At 39.2% G+C, this 23,040-nt stretch overlaps 2 protein-coding genes across 2 annotated transcripts; both read right to left on the reverse strand.

Annotated features, from left to right (window-relative positions):
* Positions 1-4,780: 4,780 nt before the first annotated feature.
* Positions 4,781-16,798, reverse strand: LOC306769977 (uncharacterized protein; the record flags this gene model as incomplete). The annotated part of the gene is made up of 8 exons (XM_079258745.1): positions 4,781-4,867; positions 5,921-6,009; positions 11,990-12,133; positions 12,636-12,668; positions 12,851-12,976; positions 13,477-13,629; positions 14,516-14,611; positions 16,609-16,798. The coding sequence occupies 8 exons, from the start codon at positions 16,796-16,798 to the stop codon at positions 4,781-4,783; spliced, it is 918 nt and encodes a 305-aa protein (XP_079114871.1).
* Positions 16,799-18,173: 1,375 nt separating this feature from the next.
* Positions 18,174-20,563, reverse strand: LOC306769728 (progranulin-like). The gene is made up of 6 exons (XM_079258423.1): positions 20,520-20,563; positions 20,082-20,228; positions 19,675-19,977; positions 19,390-19,563; positions 18,813-18,956; positions 18,174-18,554 (listed from the first exon to the last, which is right to left on the reverse strand). Exons 2-6 carry the CDS (start codon positions 20,226-20,228, stop codon positions 18,447-18,449), a joined length of 876 nt encoding a protein of 291 aa, XP_079114549.1. The 5' UTR covers positions 20,520-20,563; the 3' UTR covers positions 18,174-18,446.
* Between the last annotated feature and the right edge of the window lie 2,477 nt (positions 20,564-23,040).

Below are 23,040 nucleotides of genomic sequence, written 5' to 3' on the forward strand. Positions count from 1 at the left end.
GCTTATCCAACAGAGCTCTGACATTTTTTCTTGTTTTGCACATTAAAGTACTGATGTGAACAATTAAAACTCTTTTCATTTTGTTAAATGAGCAAGCTCTAACCTACTGAAATGCTGTAATTAAAACGGCATGGTAAAAACAAAACCATGTGCACAACAACGTGGTGCGGATGTTAAAATTCCCTTAATAAGATTTAAAGTGTTCAGGCTTATAATGTTGGTGCAAAAATAGAAGTGGTCATTCAGTCTAAATGAGATAGAATTGGGAAAAAAATAAAGTCCAGCTCACAAATGTGTATTCCAGTAGCCTTTTTAGTGCATCAGTGGCATGGCTTCAAAAGTTCCCATCTCATTATAAAACTGGAACAAACTGGCTTTGCCAGAGAATGTGAGGGTAGCTAACAAGACCAGTCTGTGCGTGCATGTCTGTGTGTGTGTCTCAGTCTCCTTCATATTCAACACAGATCCTAAAAGGAGCAATCTTGCCAGGCCACACAACCCCATTAACTCAGAGGGAGGGACTGCTCAAGGGAGAGCAAATGAAAGAGAGAAACATAGTGTTTGAGTGTGTTTGCCTGACAATTTAGAGACTTAATATGAAACATAGCCTAGAAACCCTGTGTTCAGCAATCAAGTTGGCAGAACCGATTTCCATCAAAAGCTCAAACAAAACATTCATGTTTGGGGATGCAAAATATACAAACAAGCAATGTTTAGTTGGTCACTCTTGCTAGCACTGGAGATACTTTTAACACAGTTGCCAAAAGATATTTACAAAGCATATTTGTCGTCATGGGCTGCACGGTGGCATAGTGGTTAGCACTGTGGCCTCACAGCAAGAAGGTTCAATCCTTGTCTGGAGTGAGGCTTGGACAGTGGCCTTTTTGTGTGGAGTATGCATGTTCTCCCCATGTATGTGTGGGTTCTTTCTGGGTACTCAAGCTTCCTCCCACCATCCAAAGACATGCATGTTAGGTTAATTAGTTACTCTAAAATTGCCCATAGGAGTGAGTGTGAGCGTGAGTGGTTGTTTGTCTCTGTGTGGCCCTGTGATGGACTAGCGAGCTGTCCAGAGTGTACCCCACCTTTTGCCCAAAGACTGCTGGGTTAGGATCCAGCATCACTGCGACCCTTTGTCGGACTAAGCGGTTAGGATAATGAATGAATTGGTTGTCATTTGCCAAACAGAAATGAGTCTTCTAATAAACTGTTCATGCAAGTTATAGATGTAATTAAGACTCAAATAGCAGGGCAACATAAGGAACACATTTGAAGGAGGCTGGAATATTTTTATAATGATATATTTGGCTGATCAATAGTAAAAAAAAAAAAAAAAAAGATACACTTATTTGTATCAAGTAGCCAGTAAATGTCTGATGAGATGGGACACAAGGAAACTATTAGAATACTGAACACAATCTCACAGCAACAGAATAATATTAGTAGAATATTATCATTCATACAGCTTGATTTAACCCATTCACAACTTTACAGGATACTTGATGCGACTGTATACGTGTGTGAACAAAATTATTCAGGCTTGTGCTGACCTCTGCTCAGACTCTGCGACAGGATGCAGCAGCGAATGTAACGTAATCCCAGAATAGAAACACAAAGGTCAGCACGTGTTGGCGTGTGTGCCGGCACACATGCTCCCACAAACACTAGCAATAAATATGTTGACATGCAAAGATTTAAATAGCTTTAAAAGATGAGAGGAGGGTGATATGTATTAAAGCTTCACCGTTGTGAAAGGTGGATACTATGATGTTTACATCAGACTAACACAGCACCATCATAATTATGCTTAAGCCTTTATAGAATGCACAGCATATTTTTTTACAGTCTCTTAATCAAACTATTGTATTTATACTGCTAAATAGTTTGGTGACATCGAATAGCAATGTACATACAGTAAGTAACCTGGTACATTGGCTTCATCCCCAAGCTGAGATGGTCACTTTAACAATTTTCAAACATTCACCACACACTGAAATTTTGCATATATGTTCTGGATTATCTAAATGAAAAAAAATACAAATATCTGCTAAATCCACTTCTGATATGTAGCAGAGATCCCCCAGACTCTTTATCTCATAAGAAGTAAGGAAGATCAGCAAGAGCATCAATGTGTTACAACAGTATAACATTTACAGGTAGCAAGCATGTGTTTACATTTTATGCTTCACACTTTTTTTGGCCAACTTGTTTCTTTCCAGTGGTTAGTAAAAACATCATGGGTACCTTCCGATATCTATCAATACCAAGTACTAACAAATACTTCCAATCACGGTCTACTAATTTAATTTGTAAACACAATGTTATGTGATGATTGGTATTGGTGATTGTCCATGTTGCTGATGCATAAATAAACATGAGATCCAGTTAATAAACACCTACATAAATAATGCTTTTGAAACTTTGTAGTAACAATGTGTTTTCCTGCAATGATTATTATTTTTTCCTCAGTCGGGACTGCATGGTCTGATTAGGACAAACTGGCTTATTTCTAAGCAACAGGATGCCCTCTAGAGGCCATACAGACAAAGGCCTTCCCTAGAAGTGACAACTGTTTGTCTCCAGTTTAGCCCCTGTTAGTGCAACTATTTCTGTCTCTTTGTCTTGTTCTCTATCAGCAAGCAGCACAGAGAACAATAGAGAATAGCGCGTGGGTCTTAATCACAAACACTCTTCCGTTTGTGGTGTGCTTGTTGACTGTCCGGTAGACTGGTCAGAGCTGCACAATCAATGACCCATTTTCATTTAATGTTTTTTTGGGGGGGGTTTTTTTTAACCAAAATTCAAAAGAGCCAAAAGATACCATCTTATTATTTTGGTAATCTGTGAACTTGCATCAGAATTTCTAAGCCTTAAACAAGCATTACATAACTTTCTGGCCATAAAACTCTGCGTTGCGGACATCTCTCTGGAGCTTCTCCTGCCCAGCAGCGTTCCCAGGCTAAGAAACTGCACTATACAACTTTTTTATCCGAGTTTCGCTTCACATGCTAGAAAATGGATATAAACACACCGGCTGCATTGAACGCGCACTGTCACTGATTCAGCAAAGCAACCAAGAAGATTAAAAGACAAAGGGACTAAACAAGAGTTACAGTGAGATTGTCTTTTGCTGGCTGGGGACAGCTCACTGTGCAGGTTGGATGCAAGATGGATGTCAAATTAGCTGTCAATAGAAAATGGCAAAAGCTCTCTAGTGTGTCTTTAAATGCTCCAATAAGACATCACCAAAGTTTAATACATTATTCTAAAAAGTACTCTAGTTTTCCAAATAAAACCAACTGTTTCAGGTAGTATTACAAGTACCAACATGTACATTTAAAATGATAGTTTTATTTTGTTTACCAGATGCATGTCACCTGGTCCCACACCACAGAACCAGTCCACACATCTTTGTCTGAACATCTCTCTATCAGACAGTCAAAGGAAAATTTCTCATCAATGATTTGATGCCTGCTTCTCTCCAACCATTCTGCTTCTGACCTGTTTGATAGCACTGTGACATATATGATGCACAGTTCTTGAGTCGTAGCTGATCAGCAGCATCCCAAGGTTAAGATACCACACTTGACAACTTTTTTTCCAGGATGCTGCATGGTGTTGCAGTCGGATTTTGCTTTACACATTACTTTACAAGCTAGCAAGCAGATATCTACAACCGGCCATGTTTTAATCTTGTTTGATTCAGCAAACTAACACATAAAGAAGAAAGGAAAAGAAAGAGAAAAAAAACAGAGCGCAAGATAAAACAACAGTTAAGATAAGGCTGTCTTTGACTGGTTGGAGTGACCTCACACTACAGGTAGGATGCAACAGGGGTGCATCATGGAGAAAATCTCCAAAAGCTCTGTAGTAAATCTTTAAGTTTCTTCAGAGGAGATACTGGACATCTCATTCAATTATTAAAAATAAGGTGGAAAAATGTTGATATTTGTTTAACCCCAGTTCACACTTAAGGCAAGGTAGGTTTATTTGTATAGCACAATTCAATGGACAGGGTGATTCAAAGGTCTTTACAGAGACATTGAAACATTAGAAACTAAGAAGAATAGTAGAACGCTCTGGGTGTTACCTCATCAGAAGCTCCTATTGCTCTCTTCCAGTCAGGATTGGCTGGGAGCATGCCTGTCAGAGTAAGAGAGGGCAGAGACCCCCTATACAAAGGGCTGGGAGGTCATTCAAAAACACTCACCTCATTCTTGCTACAAATAAGTAAAATGATAATCTGCAAAGGGTGACCTAAAGTTCTCTTTCATAGCATTTTCCAAACTATTTATAACTTTTTATGCCCAGATTAGTCTTTCATATTCCAATGCAGATTGTCAGTTATTAAAATCAGTCTGTCAGATAAATCGATACTCATATTACACCTCTGATATCCAACTATATGAAAAAGAGCCTCATCTTTTAGATCTCCAGGTGAGATGTCATTAACAGTATATGCAGACCACTGTTTAACATGATTAGTCCAGATATCCATGCTGCTGTTCATGTCAGCAGATATGAGGCTTGCCACCTCAGTAATGCCACCAAGATTTTGCAACACACAGAACAGATGAGTCTATTGGGGAAAGGTCCCTCCCTGGCACTGACAGGCATGCCATCACCCAATCCTGGCTGGAAGAGTGCAACAGGAGCTTCAGATGAGGTCATGCCCACAGCCTAGTGAGGCAGGAAATGCTATGAAATACAACAATCAACCATGCACAGCTTTTATCCCCAAAAGTAGTCAATACTTCAGTACTTGTTTACCTTTTCTCCTCTATAGTTTCTTCCTCTCATTGCTCTTCCAACAGATTTTTAGAGGTTTCTTACAGCCATTTTCTAAAGAAGACAACGAGCTCTTCTCCTTGAAACACCACACAGCATTTAAACTTATATCAATGTGCTTTGTGCAAATGCTGCAAAACTGCGTGCTAGCTTGAAAGTAGCACCTTATTTCGTCAAATTGGTCAAACGAAGCGTTTGGAGCAACATCGCCCTGCTATTTCTGATTAACAGACTTATCAGCAACAACAGGTGACTGAGCAAACAACTGTCCAGAAATGTGTCAAGAGCTGAATCACGACAGCTGACAAAGCAAACTACCGGGTGTAGGGACTCGACATGGTTCAAGGTTCATTTGTAAGTGAAAGTAAGACTCACTAACTCGTTAACAACACAATAATACGTGGCAAGAAGACCGCCTGCTGCTGAAACAGAAGCGAAGAAAGAGTTAGCTACCCTGATAGCCTCACAGCCACCCAGCTGTGTGGATTCATCCATTACCACGAATAGAAAACACAAACTTCATTAATCTAAATCTAAAAAATTACTATCCATTTATTATTAAACTACAGGTGGTATGACTTAAAATGTGAACTGGTGCATTGTTTTCCAGCTACTGCTAGCTAGTTGGCTAACATGTCAGATATTAGATGACTGATGATGGAAGCGATGCACCATTAGCTTAACCTTTTACAGCTTTCTTTTTATATTCACATGAAGAGAGACAGAGTGACAGATACTGCTTTAGCTAGTTAAGTTAAGCTATAACTAAAGTAAAGACAATGTATCATACTTCATGTTAATTATTAATATACAACAATTACGCCAACAAACACTTTAATGTTGTATGAAAATGGACTCAAACAAGGTGACTTATAGTTAGCTAATCAGATGTTAGCGTAATGTTTAACCTACCTGGTCTTGTATCTTCAACACAGCCATGTTCTACAAATTAAACTAAACAGGGAGAAAGCATCCAGGAATTAGTGGAAATAAAGTAGCTGGGGGAAGCTGGGAGAGAGCAGTCTGCCGCAGAGCCGCTTCCTCCTCTTCCTGTCGGGAATAAATTGACTAGATTGTGGGAAACACATCACAAACCGAAAGCAATCAACAAACTGGTCTGCTGTCGGCTCACACCCTGTACAGTGACCGGAGGGACGGACGCCACGGTCGGTTCAGCAGCATCACTAACACCGGTGCTTCTCAAAGTGAGGCTCGGGACACCTACGGAGGTCGCGAGAGCATTAAAGAGGGTCGGTAACTCAATGATAAAAAATAAATAAATGAATAAATAAGGGGGTTGTATCAGGGTTGTCACAATAAAACTATTAATGCATAAATAAATGATGAAATTAACACTTTTTTTTAACATATAAAGGAATTACCATTAATAAAACAAAGTTAGTACACACATCACAGTGGTGTTGTGGTCCCTCAAGAAGTGGGTATACGCTCAATTTTTTGCCCTTGTTATTTTTTTTTTTTTAAATCAGCACAGAAAACGCTGTTTCAGAAAAAGTGACATATAAGACTACTCTATTTAGTTTACCCCAAAAATCCAACTGTATATTTGCTCATTGTCACATAATTTCTGAAATAACTAAACCAATACTGGCACACAGACTAGTGAGAGACAGGTTCATAGACATATATACATATATCTTAATTATGTTCAGGCTTAAGTTAACACAGCCATAGGCATGGTAGTGGGGGGAAAAGTGGCCCGAGTAGCGAGAGGGGCTCATGAAAATCCAATTTTTATTATTATTACTTTTTTTTAGCTTTTATTTTGAATAAATTGGGCCCTCCGCAAAATGGTTTAGTCAGCCAGACAGCAACTGGAGGCTAGTTTAACGTCAGTGAGCTCAGATTGAGTGATGGCATCATGCTGGCCGAAAAAAAATAAATCGAATGTGAAAAGAAGAAAGAACGAAAAGAAAAAGAAAGAAAGCAGATTGAAAGGAGGCAACTGTTGACTGCTGTCTTTCCCAGAGGTGAACTGAGTTTACTTGTTATGCAAAGTACAATTAAAGTTAACGTAGTCCACTCTGGACAGTTGCTGATGATGATTGTATGCCAACACTGCAAAAACTCAGCCTTAAAAAACAAAAAAAAATACAAAAATTAGGTAAATGTTGCTTTAAAGGCAGAGTATGTAAGATTTCAAGGTGATTCTTTCCACCACCAGGTGGCAAACACCAGGTCGTGAGCAAAACCACAAAACTGCTACCTCCACAAACGACCACAGGTTGGTAGTAACGAGCAAAACTCGCCTCTCACCCCTCCTTCTTGCCAGCTCCAACGAGGGCTGGAATCGCTTGCGAGCTGTAGCTCAGAGCCGCACTGCAATAAATAGGCTTATACTCACCCTACTGGTGGTAAAAAAGTACTTTTTTTTTTACTGGTCAGAAAACATTCAAGAAGGGTCTTTGTCATTAATTAAACTTGTAATTTAATAACGCATCAAATATGGACAGACTGGAACCTACATCTTTAAAAAACTAATTATGATTGCAGTTATTTTTTTTAGTTAATTTATTTTGAAAATATTGAAAATCTTACATACTCCACCTTTAAATAAGATAAATTATCTGCCAACAAAACAAAAAAATTTGGCTTGTCAAGACTTCCCAAAACAAGTAAACAATTCGTTTCTCCAAATTAACTATGCAAATTACACAGATTTAAAAAAAAAAAACCCAAAAAAACCCCCACAATTATAACAAAATGTGAAACACTGTATTAATCCCAGGTGGAAATTGTTGCGTTGTAGTTCTCCATCAAACAATTAACATTAAGACGTAGAATATGAGAGCAAGTGAGAATGACAGTAAGGTGCTCAGATGGATTACACACACATATATTAAAAAACAAAACAAAACAAAAAAACCCTCCTCTCTCACCCACCCCTCCCATCTCCCCAGGGCAGGGCGGGTGGCTGTTCATCTCTCAAGCTCGGGTTCTCTACTAGAGTCCTCGGAGCTTGAGGGTCCTGCGCAGTATCTTAGCTGTTCCTAGGACTGCGCTTTTCTGGACTGAGATGTCTGATGTTTCACCAGGTATCTGTTGGAGCCACTTCTCCAGTGTGGGGGACACGGCCCCCAGTGCTCCGATCACTATGGGTACTATTGTTGCTTTCACCCTCCAGACCTTCTCCAGTTCTTCCTTGAGGCCTTAGTACTACTCCAGTTTCTCATGCTCCCTTTTCCTGATATTTCAATCATTTGGGATGGATACATCGACTACTACGGCTTTCCTCTGCTGCTTATCCATGATCACTATGTCCGGTTGGTTGGCCACCACCATTTTATCTGTCTGGATCTGAGAGTCCCAGAGGATCTTAGCCCTCTCATTCTCTACCACCTTGGGGGGAGTATCCCACTGGGACTTGAGGGTCTCCAGTCCATATTCTGCACAGATGTTCCTGTACACTAGCGAGCTGCTAGCTACTTGGTTATGGTGCTCCATATATTCTTTGCCTGCTAGTATCTTGCACTCTGCTGTGAGGTGCTGGATTGTTTCAGGGGCTCCTTTGCATAGTCTGCACCTGGAAACCTGCCTGGTATGGTAGATCTGGGCCTTGATCGCTCTGGTGCTCAGGGCCTGCTCCTGTGTTGCCATGATTCGTGCCTCTGTGCTGTCCTTCAGTCCATCCCTCTCCAGCCATTGATAGAACTTGTACATATCGACCACTTCGGAGATCTGCCAGTGGTACATTCCATGCAGGGGCTTTTCCTCCCCTGATGGTTCTTGCATCTCGTGTCTCTGCAGACTCCATTGTCTGAGACATTCACTCAGTGCTTCATCCCTCGGTGCCCTCTTCCTGATGTAATCGTGGAGCTTGGATGTTTCCTCTTGGATCGTGGCCTTGTTGCTCACAAGTCCCCGGCCCCCTTCTTTGCACTTAGTGTATAGGTGCCGGACACTGGACTGCAACATGGATGGCAACTGATCCAGCTGGCTGATCATCAGCTCTCTTTAGTTGCAGTCTTTAGGTTTGTTCTTTGTATTTAACTTTTAACAAAAAGTCGGTGTTCCCTTTATAGCAGGGGTGTCAAACTGCAGTCCTGGAGGGCCGGTATCCTGCAGGTTTTTGTTGTCTCTGTGCTCCAACACACACCTGAGCAACACTCAAACAGGTTGACAACAAGCTGCTGGATCCATTGATTTGAATCAGCTGTGTTGGTGGAGGGAAACAACAAAAACCTGCCGGATTCGGCCCTTGAGGACTGGATTCTGACACCCCTGCTTTATAGGGATGCCTAGCCTGAAAGCAGTGCCAAACAACAACTTTAATATTCTCAAATGTGTTTAGCTCAAATGGGCTCATTTAATAAATAATTCTTGTTTCATTTACTAAAATATTTATTGTACATTTTTGGCAGCTGTGCTGTGAAATTTTGTTGGCTGTGAAAATTCAAGCCAAAATGTAAAGTAATACTTATGTCCTCCAGGTCTTACACTCACTTTTTCTTTCTTTAAGTATTGACCTTTTGATTAAGCCCTTTGGCATTTCTAACAGTTTTAAAGAAATGTCTCCTGCAGACTGTCTAACTTAAAAAATAAGAGGTTTTTTTTTCTCTCTCAATCTGAAGTCATATTAAATAAATGCTACCATTACAATTTCTATAAGCAGCCATTATGACATACAATTAACATTATAATGTCAAGATAATGTGGTATCAAAGTGTGAACGTTTTAAAGGAGTTCGTTTTAGTGCAATTTTTAAAAGTAATACTGACCCATAACCCGTAAAACTGCACACATTAAATGCTTTTAGTGCAGAATTTAAAAAAAAATATATATTTCTGACAATATTAATAACTCTGTCCATGTTTATGTTCAAAAGTTCTTTGGGCTGAAATGATAAGGAGGTATATTTTTTTCCCAAAGCTAAGCAGAATTGTTTTTCATTTGTGCTGGATTTTCTGAACAATAAAATCATAACTACCAGCAACATGAAATGTTGCTTACAGGAGGGAGACCTTCATTCATTCATTCATTTTCCAAACCGCTAATTCCAATTCAGGGTCGCGGGGAAGCTGGAGCCTATCCCAGCTGGCTTTGGGCGACAGGCAGGGTACACCCTGGACAGCTCGCCAGTCCATTGCAGGGCCACACACAGAGAGACGAACAACCACACTCACGCTCACTCCTAGGGGCAATTTAGAGTGACCAATTAACCTATCATGCATGTCTTTGGATGGTGGGAGGAAGCCGGAGTACCTGGAGAGAACCCACGCATACACAGGGAGAACATGCAAACTCCACACAGAAAGGCCACTGACCAAACCAGCCAAGGATTGAACCAGTGACCTTCTTGCTGTGAGGCCACAGTGCTAACCACTGCGCCACCGTGCAGCCCAGGAGGGAGACCTGAATCAGCTAAATGGACTTCTTACTACAAATAGCCAGTACACACGTAAAATATACTTTGTCTGACACATAAATAGCTTGTCAGTCCTCACTCACTCAGGCAACTATGGCTGGTCTTTACCCACCCAGGATGTACCTGAAATTTGTAAATAAAATTCAAAGTCAGATTTTGTGCATAAAGATAAACCATTAGCAACCAGTCCTCGGGAGGAGTGTGTAAGCAATACCATCATTGTACATCATAAAAAAGGTCTTCCAGTATGAAAAATACATAATCTCTTTATTATACAAGCCAAGAATACTTAATGTAGTTTAAGATAGCTTTGACAGATGTTTACAGAGCTGACATACTCGAGTCAACTTCATACGACTGAATACGCATCATTGCTGATGATTTATTACTTTATACCAATAAATCTTGCTTAAAGGTTTGCTGGTCTACATAACTGTAAAAGTCAAAATTCTACAAATATAAACAGCATTTTACAAGAATTGGTAACTTAAAAACTATAAAATAATGTTGCAATCAAACAATAAAAAACAAAGTTTAAATGATGAAACAGAAAAAAAACTATTACTCATTAGTACAATTTGTATTAGTACTTTTAGTTCAGCTGGTTTTTTTTTCATGATCCCACTTAATGCAAAGATCAATAAGCGACCCTAACACCTCTCCTTTTGTTGCTGCTGTATAAAATGTATATAAACATGAAACTTTGTCGAGTCAAAACAGAAAGGACTTGAAAATATACAAATGAACTGCAATGAGCAAGAAAAAAACTCTTGATGGGTTTTTGACTAAGAATATATACTTCAAAATATTGTTGTAAAGCATTTGATGCTTTTAGCCACCAAGTTTAATGATACTTGTTACTAAGTAACAACTAATCTTTAAAACACTTATCAAAACACACACTGGATGTTCAATGCTCTTTGGTACCCCCTCATGGTCTTTGTGAACCACTATTTAGTACAACGTGGAAGTTTACTATTGTAATTATCGTTAAATGAGGTTTTTGATCATGTGGACATCTGTTAATTTTCACCTATTTAGTCCCTTTGGTAGATGAAACCTTTTATGCCGTTTCAATCGAGAGTCACTTGAAAATTCTTTACCACATGTCCCACATATGTTCCTTTTGTTGTGACTACGTATATGCTGAATTAAACTCTCTCTGTACCCCAAACGCTTTCCACAGATCCCACAAATGCAGGTTTTGTCACGTGCGTGTGTACGGACATGTGTCTTCAGTGTGTACATGTAATGGAATTTCTTTCCACATGCTTTGCAGCGAAAAGAACCAGACATATTCTGACTAGCAGGCAACTTTCTTCCCTTCTTTGTATATAAATTTGTGGGGGTTACAGATATTTGAACAGGTTCTTTCTTCTTTGGATCGAGTTGATTGCAACGTGAAGTCATTTGGGTCATGTCTGATTCTTCAGTCTTGGTGCAGCTTCCAGTCTCTTCAGCAGTATTACTTCCAGTGGTAAGCTGGTTTCCTTCAGCTAGATCTGACATTTCTATAACCCCACTTTCAGGCTTCCTATCCAGTGTCTGAGTTGAAAAATCAGACAGAGAATTTCTGATGCAGATTTCACTTATGTCTTGGATGCAAGCATCTACACAGACTATATTTAACCCAGAGTGTTGGTTTGGATTTAGTTCGATGTTTTGTTCTCTGATTTGACCATTTTGTATTCGGTCTTGTTGGTCGTACTGCACCTGCAGATGTGTCTCTAGATGGAAATAAACAAAAAGGAAAAAGCATTATAAGCAGTTTGCCGTAAACACTTGGCAATAAGTAGCATCGCTCTACCACAATACCTTGCTCTGTATCATTCTTAGCTGGAAGAAGCAGTGACGCTTGATTATATTGTTGCTCCAAGCTGCTGCGTTCCTGCTGACACCAAGGTTCAGGAATCAAGGGTATTTCTTCTTTTAAGACAGTGACAAGGGGCTGTTTTGCCACTAGAGGAAAGAAAAGAGCAACAGATCTCACTATATAAACATACATGTCTAGCAGAGTTCATCAGATTTCTGGCTGACCTGTTTGCTTGATAGAATAAAGACACTCCCCTTAAAATGTGGAAAACACAATCTGAACCTCAAACATCAAGCTATATTGCCGCAAATATTCAAAATGCATGAATAATCAAGAAAACGATTGTAAAATAAATGAACATCAGTACCCCCTAATTTGTAAAACTTGATGGCCACTTTTTCAAAATGGTGACATCATTGTAACAGTCAACTAAGTTCATTGCAAGAGTAACAGGAAGTGGTCAACTTAAACTAAATTACTTTTGCACTCCTGTATAAAAATGACAAACCTTAAACTCAGATGCATCACAGTGCAATTTGCTTAATGCTGAACCCTCACTGTGAAGCCGCTGCTGTGCAAGTGTCCACAGCATCACTGAGACTAAATCCAAATTATTTGTAAGAGGCTAAAGGAATCAGACATACTAACCTGTATCTTGGCTTGGCTGAACCAATGCTATTCCTGCCAAGTAAAGACAAAGAGAAAAAACAACAAAAAAATAAACAAACATAAAAATAAAAAGAAATGGTCAGTAAATGAAAGATAGAAATATTACCAAATCACTCAACGTGGAAGTAGAATTTATGTACACATGAACTGAAAAACCTGCTTGTAAAGCTGAAACAGAAATGGTTTAAACATACTGTGTTGTTTTGTCAGGTGGGTGTTAAAGTTGCATCTCCGATAAATGATCTTTTTGCACAGTGGGCAGTGCCAGTGACTTCTGTCCTGGATCTTCGCTTTGCACATGCACGGTATGACAAATTTGGCTGGAAACAGAAGAAAACACAGCCTGCTAGCTAGGTGCAAACACACTAAATTATTATAGGCGTGTGAAAGTATTGCTGTTTTGCAGATAAAGAAATGGCATTGTGCTACACTGAGAAGCTCTGAGGTGCTGAAAATATATATAATCTTTTCAAAAATACTTCTTGTTTTTAATCAGGGTGGTTTTAAAAGTTCTAAGATCACATGAAAGATTAAAGGGGGAAATATACTGAATTCATCGGCTATAATTAAAAACAAACCCAAATAAGTTGCTGCTGATGAGTAATTTAATAAAACTTTACAAATGTTTGTCTGAATAACTAAAAAGTGTTTTGAAAATTCATCCGGAATTTAAGTTTAATTTAAGTGGCAAAATGGACTGATACATATAAATGCCTCAAACAAGCACCGGGAAGTGAACTACAGCAAGAGCCACTATCAGGACAAACTACAGGAAGGAAATGTTATCCTTAATTTTGTGTTTTACAAAGAGAAAACTCACTGTTGCCCTCCAGAATAAAATGAACAGCTGGAAGATAATGTCTTTTCACCAGGTGCTTCTCTGTTCTCTGCACTCTTTTGAGGCAGAATGGACAGTTGTCTTTGCCTGCAAGCTTCAGAAATTCATCACGTGTGGTGAAGGCACTTTGTAAGCCTGTGAAAGAAATGAAAATTACAGAGTCTGCAGTATTTAAAAAAAACAGAACAAAAAAACAACTAGAGAAATGATGGCAGAGAGACTAGTGCTGTCGGGAAACACAAGTTTATAGTCATAACTTTTCTTGTTTTTTACCAAACATTATTGACTTCCACTAGGGCTGGGCGATATGACGATATATATCCTTTGCACGATAGAAAATGTCTATCGTTTCATATGAGGCTCTATCGTTTACGCCACAATAAGGTGCTTTACTGCAGTATTTTACGCCAATGTGTGCTTTGTCGCAATCACGCTGCAATACATAAACAAACATGGAGGAAGACGTAGCAGACGCGTTTAAGAGCAGGGTAATTCCCTAAAAGATGGCCAGCCAACCAAAACTGATGACCTTGTTCATAAAATAAGGGACATTTCTGTTGCATGGATGCGGTTTGGATATAAAAGGACCAACGTGGAACTGACAACAGACTAGCTCACAGTCCCGACAACGGACTCCGACATAACAAACTCATTTTATCACCTGTGCAAGAACCACAACAAAGATTACAGAACAGAAAATAGAGTCAACTAGCAAAAGCAGCGTCAAGTGGTGGTGAAAGCGCTCATAATAAACTCAAGACACAAACGCTGCAACACGCATTTACCCATGAAACATCATGCAGCCATATTTCCCGCAGATGTAAGGAGATCTCTGGTGGCGTTGTCAAGCACATCTGACAAATAACTGATGACTGACACAAAACAATTTTATATAGTTATTTATATCGCTATGGGGATATAAAATGAGCTATATTGGGATATGAGATTTTGGTCATATCGCCCAGGCCTAATTTCCAAAGATATAAAGATCTAAATTTCAGAGAATAAATGTAACTCCTACCAATGGCAGAGGTGAGGTTAGTTTGTCCAGTCTTCTGTTTAACTCCAGTGTCAGATGAGTGTGGGCTTGTGGCAGAACTCTTTGTGTCAACTTTAGCTGCAGAGAAAAGACAAGAACTTAACTCGAAGGAACTCCGATCTGGGAAAATAAAACTAAGAAAATAAGCAGACTATGACTATATTTAAAGAAGTATATTTAGTGCCACTGATCTGTCTCAAGATGATGACAGTAAACAGAACAACAGTCAGTTTTGGTGAGATCAGTGCCAGTTTTGAATGGACATGCGTAGACATAATAGTAGAGTGGACAGATATCTGCAAATGGAAAAACAAAACTGAGGAGAAATGTAACAATCAGCTCATGTATGGAGCTGAACTAGCATTATAATTTGGCTAACAATAAGTCTATAACATGGGCGAGTTTCATAGATGCATTAGAAAGGAAAGTTGCACCTTAATAACGCCAAAGGGCGTTTGTTTATTATGGTGGAACAACTAGAAAAAATGTAAGAAAAAGGTAATACCGTTTAACTTGTTATAGAGCTTGTCCTTCAAATAGCTTGCAATTACCTTCACAAAACTAGAATTTCCTCCAGCTCTTTCACAGTGAGCATGTTTGCATAGTAGGCTTTACATATATCTGCATGGATACAAATCTATGCTGTATGCACATGTCTGCAGATGGGTCCATCCTGTCCCTTTCAGACTTGGACAGACGATGCAACAGATGCACAAAGCATGAACTGAACTTTATTATACTCACTTGGTCAAGACTGAAAAGACCAGCAGCTTGTTTTCTTGTGTCAGGTTGAATCACAACAACACCTACTGTCCACACAAGAACTGTCCACACTATTCAGAGTATAGATTTGAATATAATGGTATGTAACTATTTTTAAATTGTCTTCATGTCAAGACTGTACTCTTTACTGCAAATGTTCAAAGCAAATCTATCAGATCCTACTATATATATTATATATATAAAATTATTATTATTATTACTGTATTTGTGGTATTTGTGTTCTGCTACTAAATTAACACACTCCATGTTTTCACTTGATTTCATATTTTTACTGCTCCTCTGCTTAAACAAAATGTATTCCCTTTATAACGCCAAGCAGACATTTGTCAGAAAGGAATCCACACAGTCAAACAGATTATATATTTAATTTAAGACTCGAAATAAAGATTTAATTAACATTTCCCCTAATGCCTATGATGGACATTTTACAACCAAATGTAAAGCAAAAATAAAAACAGAATTTTTTAATTGAACACAATACAAACAAGCTGTTTAATGTTTACACTAATATACTGTATTCTTTTTTGCAACAGTGGAACTGGAAACAAGTGAGCTTCATGACTGGGCATAAAAGGAGCATCCCCTTAACACTTAGCTGCTCACAAGCAAGGATGGGGCAAGAGTCACCACTGTGTGAACAACTGCATGAGCAAATAGTCCAAGAGTTTAAGAACAATGATTCTCATTGGACAATTGCAAAGAATTTAGGGATTTTAACATCTACAGTCCATAATATCATTAAAAGACAAAGAAAATCTGGAGAAATCTCTGCAAATCTGTGCGTTCTCTTCCTATAAAGATCACTTTGCTGTATTTACAGGTGAGGTAGCCAGTAAGGTACAGAAGATAACTCAATGCCCTTCCTTTTCCAACTAGTTGGAAAAGCAAAGACAAAGGCACCATGGTCGGTTCGTACTTACAGGAGCTTAACATGTATTGAATCCCATATGTCTTCTTTCGTGCTGTAAAATTCAGTCGAGTATGATTGATGGTACTTTCTCCAGCCTCTGCAAATACGGCCATATTAACTGCTAGCTTAGCTGTTGACTATGTTGTCAACATAAGTAAAGATTAATTATTGCCACACAGAGGAAATGTTTGAAGCTCCAGAAATTCTCAAAAGGATAATAAGTGGATGGTTTAGCTAAGACTCCGCTAACTAAAGGGGATTGTTACCATGTCTGGTTAAAGCGGACCCACGTTTCAGAAGATCTGTGACTGCGATGCTATTTATTCCTAAGTTCCATTATAGCTTAGAGTCACAATTTCTAAAGACTTTCTGGTGAGCAAACCTTTTGTCTCTGATGACTTTGTTTTGAGGATGATGTCCAACACAGAGCGATGGCGCTCGTTCTCTTCCTTCAGACGGGAAACCTCTTTCTCGTAATTCTTCACTGTTTTTGTAATAGCAACTAATATGTCAGAAGTAGCCGCGTGCAGCCGTTCGGAGACAAATATCTCCAATTGCTCTATTTGACTCATTTTAACCTACTTATCAAAACAATGTGCACACGCACAGATTGCGATTGGGTTTTCCGTAAACGACACTTCCGGTTTCCGGGTCTTTAAAAATAAAGTCGCCCTCTTACTGCTCCCGCGATCTGACCCCGGATAAGTGGCAGAAAATGGACGGATGGAAAATTAAAAACCCTTTCTGAACTTCTAAACTTAGCACAAAGTTTTTTTTTGTTTTTTTTTTTGTTATTGTGGTTTGCTTTGTGTGTGTGTGTGTGTGTGTGTGTGTGTGTGTGTGTGTGTGTGTGTGTGTGTGTGTGTGTGTGTGTGTGTGTGTGTGTGTGTGTTGTAATGGTGCTTTTTGACAATAAATCTCATACCAGGGGTGGGAAACTAACACTTGCAGACCATAGTCTTTCGCATTTAGGAGCTTCTTTGTTGCAAAACACCTGACAACTATCAGCAGAGGTAATAAAGTAGAAAGTACAAGTCCTGTCCGGTAGCTCACTAAACCAGGTGCATTTAGTTAGCTCAGCTCCACTGCAGGTAGATGAGCCTGTTAGTGAAAAAACCTGTTCTAAATGCATCTGCAGATCTGAAAACATGGCAGGACTTCTACTTTTTTTTTTTTTAAATTTACTTCTAATTCTACTTTATACACCTCTGCCTATTAGACTTAATTAGCAACCTTGAAGTCAAAGCCATTGATTCCAGTCAGATGTGTTGCAGTAGGGCAGGGGGGTCAAACTCTAGTCCTCGAGGGCCGGTATCCGGCAGGTTAGGGTTGTTTCTCTCTACCAACACAGCTGATTCAAATCAAATGGAACCAGCAGCTTCTCATCAATCTATTTATGAATGTTGGTCAGGTGTGTTGGGGGATTGAGACAACAAAAACCTGCAGGATACCGGCCCTCGAGGAATGGAGTTTGACACCTGTGGAGCAGGGAATCTCCCAAGACTTGGCCCTCGAGGACCAGATAAGGTTTTGTAACTACTGGCAATTCTACTGTATGTCTCCACAGTCTGGGACTAAACGATATCCTTCAAGATGAAAACACTCAGCACTACAGAGCTAAGTTTGTCAGAGAATTTGAGTGAAGAGGAATGAATGTTCATTGCTCAGCCTAATGTCGTGACCTCAGTTGGATGCCATCCCACAGCAAGCTGGTTACCAGTGTGAGGAGAAGCCCTTTAAATGTTACTTTTGGAAGTTACATTTAAGGGGAAATAAGCAGCTTTTCTTTCTGTATAAATTTTGTCAAATTAATTTTCTTTAAAAAAAAAAAATTAATTAAAAAAAAAAAAAACCTTTATAGAAAACAAAATGAATTGAAACCGCCAATAATTTTTAAATGAATTTTTTATTTGTATTTAGAAAATAAAGATTAGAAGGGTGGGGGGGTGAAGAGATTAAGTGTCAAATTATTGAAGTACTACAAACATTGTAAAGGCCACAAACTACAAGCCATTATGTGAAAATGAAGATGCATTAATATAAAGGCAAGTAGACGGTAGGATCATCACATTTGTCAGGGATCACTCTATTTAGGCAGTAGTAATCTGTCAGTAACACAGGTTTGACTAAGTGTTTTGCCAGAGTGAGTGTTCTCCTTGAAGCATTGTGAGATTTTCACTAAAATTTGAAGAAAAAAAAATGATGGCAGTCTGAGTACACTTAAGACCACATGTCTTGTGTCATCTTCTGTTTTCTGCACGAGGATGAGGAGGGGTCACAGCTGTATCCATACTGACAACAGTGAAGGCCATCTGCACAACACTGGCCCTGAAACCAGTCAGTGTTAGACAAACATACCAATACATAATTCCACCAAAATGCCATAAGCACATTCATTTCTAGGCTAAAGTACACACCAATGTGTTAATCGTTGATTGCATTTGGTTTTAAATCCACTGAAAAGCCCCCCTCCCCCGTGTGTGCCAGAGGAATATAGACAAACAGTTACTTATCTGTAATCTGTAAAAATGACAAATCTCATGTCTAAAATAATTAAATAACTTCATTAAAAAGAGCAATACATACCAGTGGGTAAGGACAGCAGACCCACTCGCCTTTGTTTCCCTTGCAACAGCTTGACCCACCAGAGCAGTAAAACTTGTCATTACAGCGAATGACTCCATGATCACCAGAGCTGTCAGAAGCTTTAGTTAGAGCTGTCATAGGTGTCTATAAAGATAGAAAAGACATGGAAAGTATCATTTTCCTGCTATCACATAAATTTTCAAACGTGAATCTATATCAATACATTAAAACCTGCAGATCCCACAAGGGCAATAGAAAAAACATTGTACATATAACACTGCCCACCACAGCAGGTAAGTGCTTGCTCATGTATACATAAATTTCATTTGAAGCTGTGTTTCAGACCACATTCCTGTGTGATATCTCTACTCAGTAATGCAAACAAACTAGTCACTGACTTTGGTGATTTCCTGAATAATACAAATAGCTGAGGGAAGCAGAACTCGTGGCTTTGATTGCGTAAAAGTGGAAATCTTTATTTCATCCATTTGTTGCCTAAACCCGATTGTTACACAAAATCTGAAAAGTAATTTCTGCTAACTCCTCCAAAATGTTTGATTTGTGTTTTATATCCTACCTCCTGCTCGCTGCTGTTGTCCTCCACTGTTGAAATGAGAGAGGCAGGGACTGAAGTCAGGGCTTGTTTGGGAGTAAAGGGATACTTCAGTCCTCCTCTCACACAGTGAGTGTAAGTAAGGTCACAGTCATAACCATATGGGCAGCAGTGATAGCCATCTAGACAGCATCTCCCCTATAAAATATGCAAGATAATGTACAGTGGACTCATCTTAGATAGAAGCGGGATAAGTGGCATTCCATTACAACTTTGTCTTATTGCACAAGAATAAGCATGTCTACTTACAGGAGAATAGGGGCAACAGAACCAGGCACCTTTTGGATGTCTGCAGCAAGTGGTGCCATCAGGACACATGTAATAGTTGTCACAGTGGACAACGGAACTCCTTTTTATATCTGGGACATTGTTGTTTTCAAGCTTCTGGAAGCGGGATACGGACAGGTCAAGGCTGCTGGGTTCCTCCGCAGCCTCCTTCTTCACCATGAGTATGTTCATCCAAGGCTGGTCTTCTTTCTCACACATCTGTGTTGCCAGGTTACAGCGATATCCTGCAGGGCAGCAGTGGGCCTTGTCAGCGCAGCAAACAGCCTGCAGAGAGTCAGAAAGACTGGCACCAGGTTTCAAAGATCACAAACAGTTTTGAAAATATCAAGTAACCATAGTAGCATTAGGAGTCTCTTCATCAGACTTGCTTTTGGATATGGACAGCAGCTGTATCCGTGCATGGTCAAGCAGCAGGTGGAGGAGTCGGAGCAGACATGCTCATCAGGACATCTGACAGAAAGCACAACCCCCAACACCAACGCGCCAAAGTACAGCCACAGTGTAAACCTCAGCATCTTTGGGAGAAAGAAAACTTTTGATTTTCTATTCAGAAACATGGTTCTTATATGTTATAGTTTGCAACTGTTTTGTAGTTTTTATAGCAGTAGTGACTCAGCTGTGGGATTTTCACTTTTTTTTTTTTTTCCATTTCCTCGCTGAAACTTTCAGTTATGTTTTAGCTTATCTCAAAATTCCTGCCGCTCATAACAAACTCACGGAGTCCTCAAAATAAATCAAAGTTGTATCGGTTCATTTAAGCAGTTATGCCAAACACAGGATTTCATGGTGGTTTTATCGTATCTTACCTTCTGCAATGAAGTGATTCAATGGCTTCCTGTCACAAGTCTCACACACTTCCCTATAACTGAAACATTAGACTACTCTTTATAGGAGAGGTAAGACACTCCCACATGCAAATGTGTGGAAGATGAACTTATCACGCCACTGGATCCCGTGACTGTGTATTTTTTTTTTTTTTTTTAAATATCTTTTTTATGTCAAGAAGGTTTCTGGAATTACAAAAGTCCACACCAAACACATCTTTGTAAAGAGCGAGTTTAGAAATTATGGGAGGCAACACACAGACGTGCCGACACACGTAGCTCAAAGATTAAACATAACAGCTTTTATGGAGTTTCACTGATCTTTGTTACCTTCCACTGCATTGTTAATCCCATGGCCATGAGAAAGACTGGTGCAACAAAACAATGCACACTAAATGTATTTTATATTTAACTAATATGAATTTTCATTTACGTTGATGAAAACACCCTGGTTCTCACCACACATTAGTATTATTTAATAAATAGCAACTAATGTAAATGTTAAACAGTAATAGAATTAATGTTGTAAATATGTGTATGCTACACAATCACAAGTTAGGATAAGTTATTTTTAGAATGGTGATACGGCATATTTTGGGAAGTTCTTGTTATACCTCTAGCGTTATCTCAACAAGTATACTTTCAGAAACATTTTACTCTTTGCACTAATTCCTGCTAAATATGGTGGCTAAATTATTAACAGACCTTAACACTGTTTTACCAAAAGATCCCTGTTCTTGAAAACAAGGCGTTGTCTGACTCACATTCTCATACATACATACATACTCATGAATTAAATAAATTACTTAATGATAAAAGAATTTTTTTTTATTTATTTATTGCAAAGGTTATGTGTTTAGTACCCCTAAAAATTCTCTTCTCTCTTAAATATGTAATGAAAACCCAATCCAATTCCAAGATACATGTTCATGAGCAGATCAGACCAAAAATGTAATTATAAGTGACAAAACCTTCCTAAGAAGATGCATTTTCACTGATATTTTGTGTATAATTGGGTGTTGCTAGTTTCGTACTTTTGCTTTGAGTGTAATATGGTATTTGTGCACTTGTTACTTATTTTACTGCAGATATAAAGGCCTGTAGATGGATATGATTATATGATATAACATCACCATTACCAGCAGCAGCGTTACACTGAAAAAAACATGTAAATATATATATTGATATAAAAATATATATTTAGGCATATATTTGTGGATATGCCTTAAATGTCTCATATGGAAATCCCAATGTTTATTAATGTCTTTTTAGTTGATGTTGTTCTGTCATTGCCCCTGGAATAATTCAATTTAAATCTGTGAATTATTACGGTTTCCAGATTCTGATTAACAGTAAACTGAACAGGTGAACATGATTTGAAACATTGGACATGATGGTAAGAATCCCGATTTGTGAAAGGTCCTCTGCACAGGACTGACCCAAGGTGGCCCTTTGCAAGCAGATAGTAGGCCATATATTCAGTTGTAGTCTTGTGAAGGAAAATCAGCATTTACTCTTCTGTTGTTGTTACCAGACTATGTATGACCAGTATGACAGGAACTACTTGACAGTCAATTAAACTGTAACCGCCGTGACATGCACAGCCTTCCCAGATACTGAGATAATGTTTTCCAGACTCACACAGGCAGGTGCAATCACAGCTGCTGTCACATGAGGTTGTTTGTGCATGCCTATAAACACTGCGACATCCTGTAAGACTGCAGAACTCTCGAGACTCCTCTGCATGATTGTCCTGTATTACCTTATGCATCAAATAAAGAATGCAGTCCACTCCTAGACTTCTTCACCTCGTATTGTCCCAGCAAAATCTTGCTGTCAGGAGTGGGATTCCGAGTGTGTCCGTCAGGACTGGACTGCGGGGCGGGTCACCTGAAGCTCCAGAAGATTCATCCTCAAACCTCATGTAGACATTGAGAGAGACGAGGACCACGGTCAACGTTCTCCATTGACCCCGACGGAATCTACAATCTGCCATTGGAATAATCGGGTGAGAAGTATTTTATCCAAAATATGAAGAAAACTGGAATCACTTCTTGATGATAGTGAAAATTCTGCATCGGAAAATATTGAAAAATCAAACTAACTTGGGAAATAATACTTGTACTGTAATATGAACAACTGCTTTCTTAAAAACCATGATTTCTGTCCTTTACCTCCTTATTAATATTAAACAAGAGTAAATCCAAGACCAGACTGAAAATCTGTGAGGAATAGATGAGATCATGTTGAAGTGAAGTTTGTCATCAGCTTGTCCCTCAGGAGCGGCGACTGGATGGTGTTGAAAGCACCGAAGTCAAAAAATTGAATCCTCACAGTGCTGCTGGGTGCTCCAGGTGAGACAGAGTGCGGTGGAGCAGGACAGTATGCCAACTGCAGTGGATCCAACGCTGAGCTCACAGTGGAGCGGAGGTCGCCAAGGAACAGTCTCTCTAGAGCCACCAGCCTGAAATTGCTGAGGTCTTTAGCGGGTGGTGTTGTGGGC

This window comes from Telmatherina bonti (genome assembly GCF_933228915.1).
Source record: "Telmatherina bonti genome assembly, chromosome: 19".
NCBI lineage: Eukaryota > Metazoa > Chordata > Actinopteri > Atheriniformes > Telmatherinidae > Telmatherina > Telmatherina bonti.

Coding starts and splice junctions, on each gene's coding strand:
- LOC306769728 (XM_079258423.1), bottom strand. CDS start 20,228: ATGCTGAGGTTTACACTGTGGCTGTACTTTGGCGCGTTGGTGTTGGGG. Junction 19,564..19,674: donor TCTGTTGCCCCTATTCTCCT/GTAAGTAGACAT, acceptor CATATTTTATAG/GGGAGATGCTGTCTAGATGG. Junction 18,555..18,812: donor TCTGCTGTCCTTACCCACTG/GTATGTATTGCT, acceptor GACTGGTTTCAG/GGCCAGTGTTGTGCAGATGG.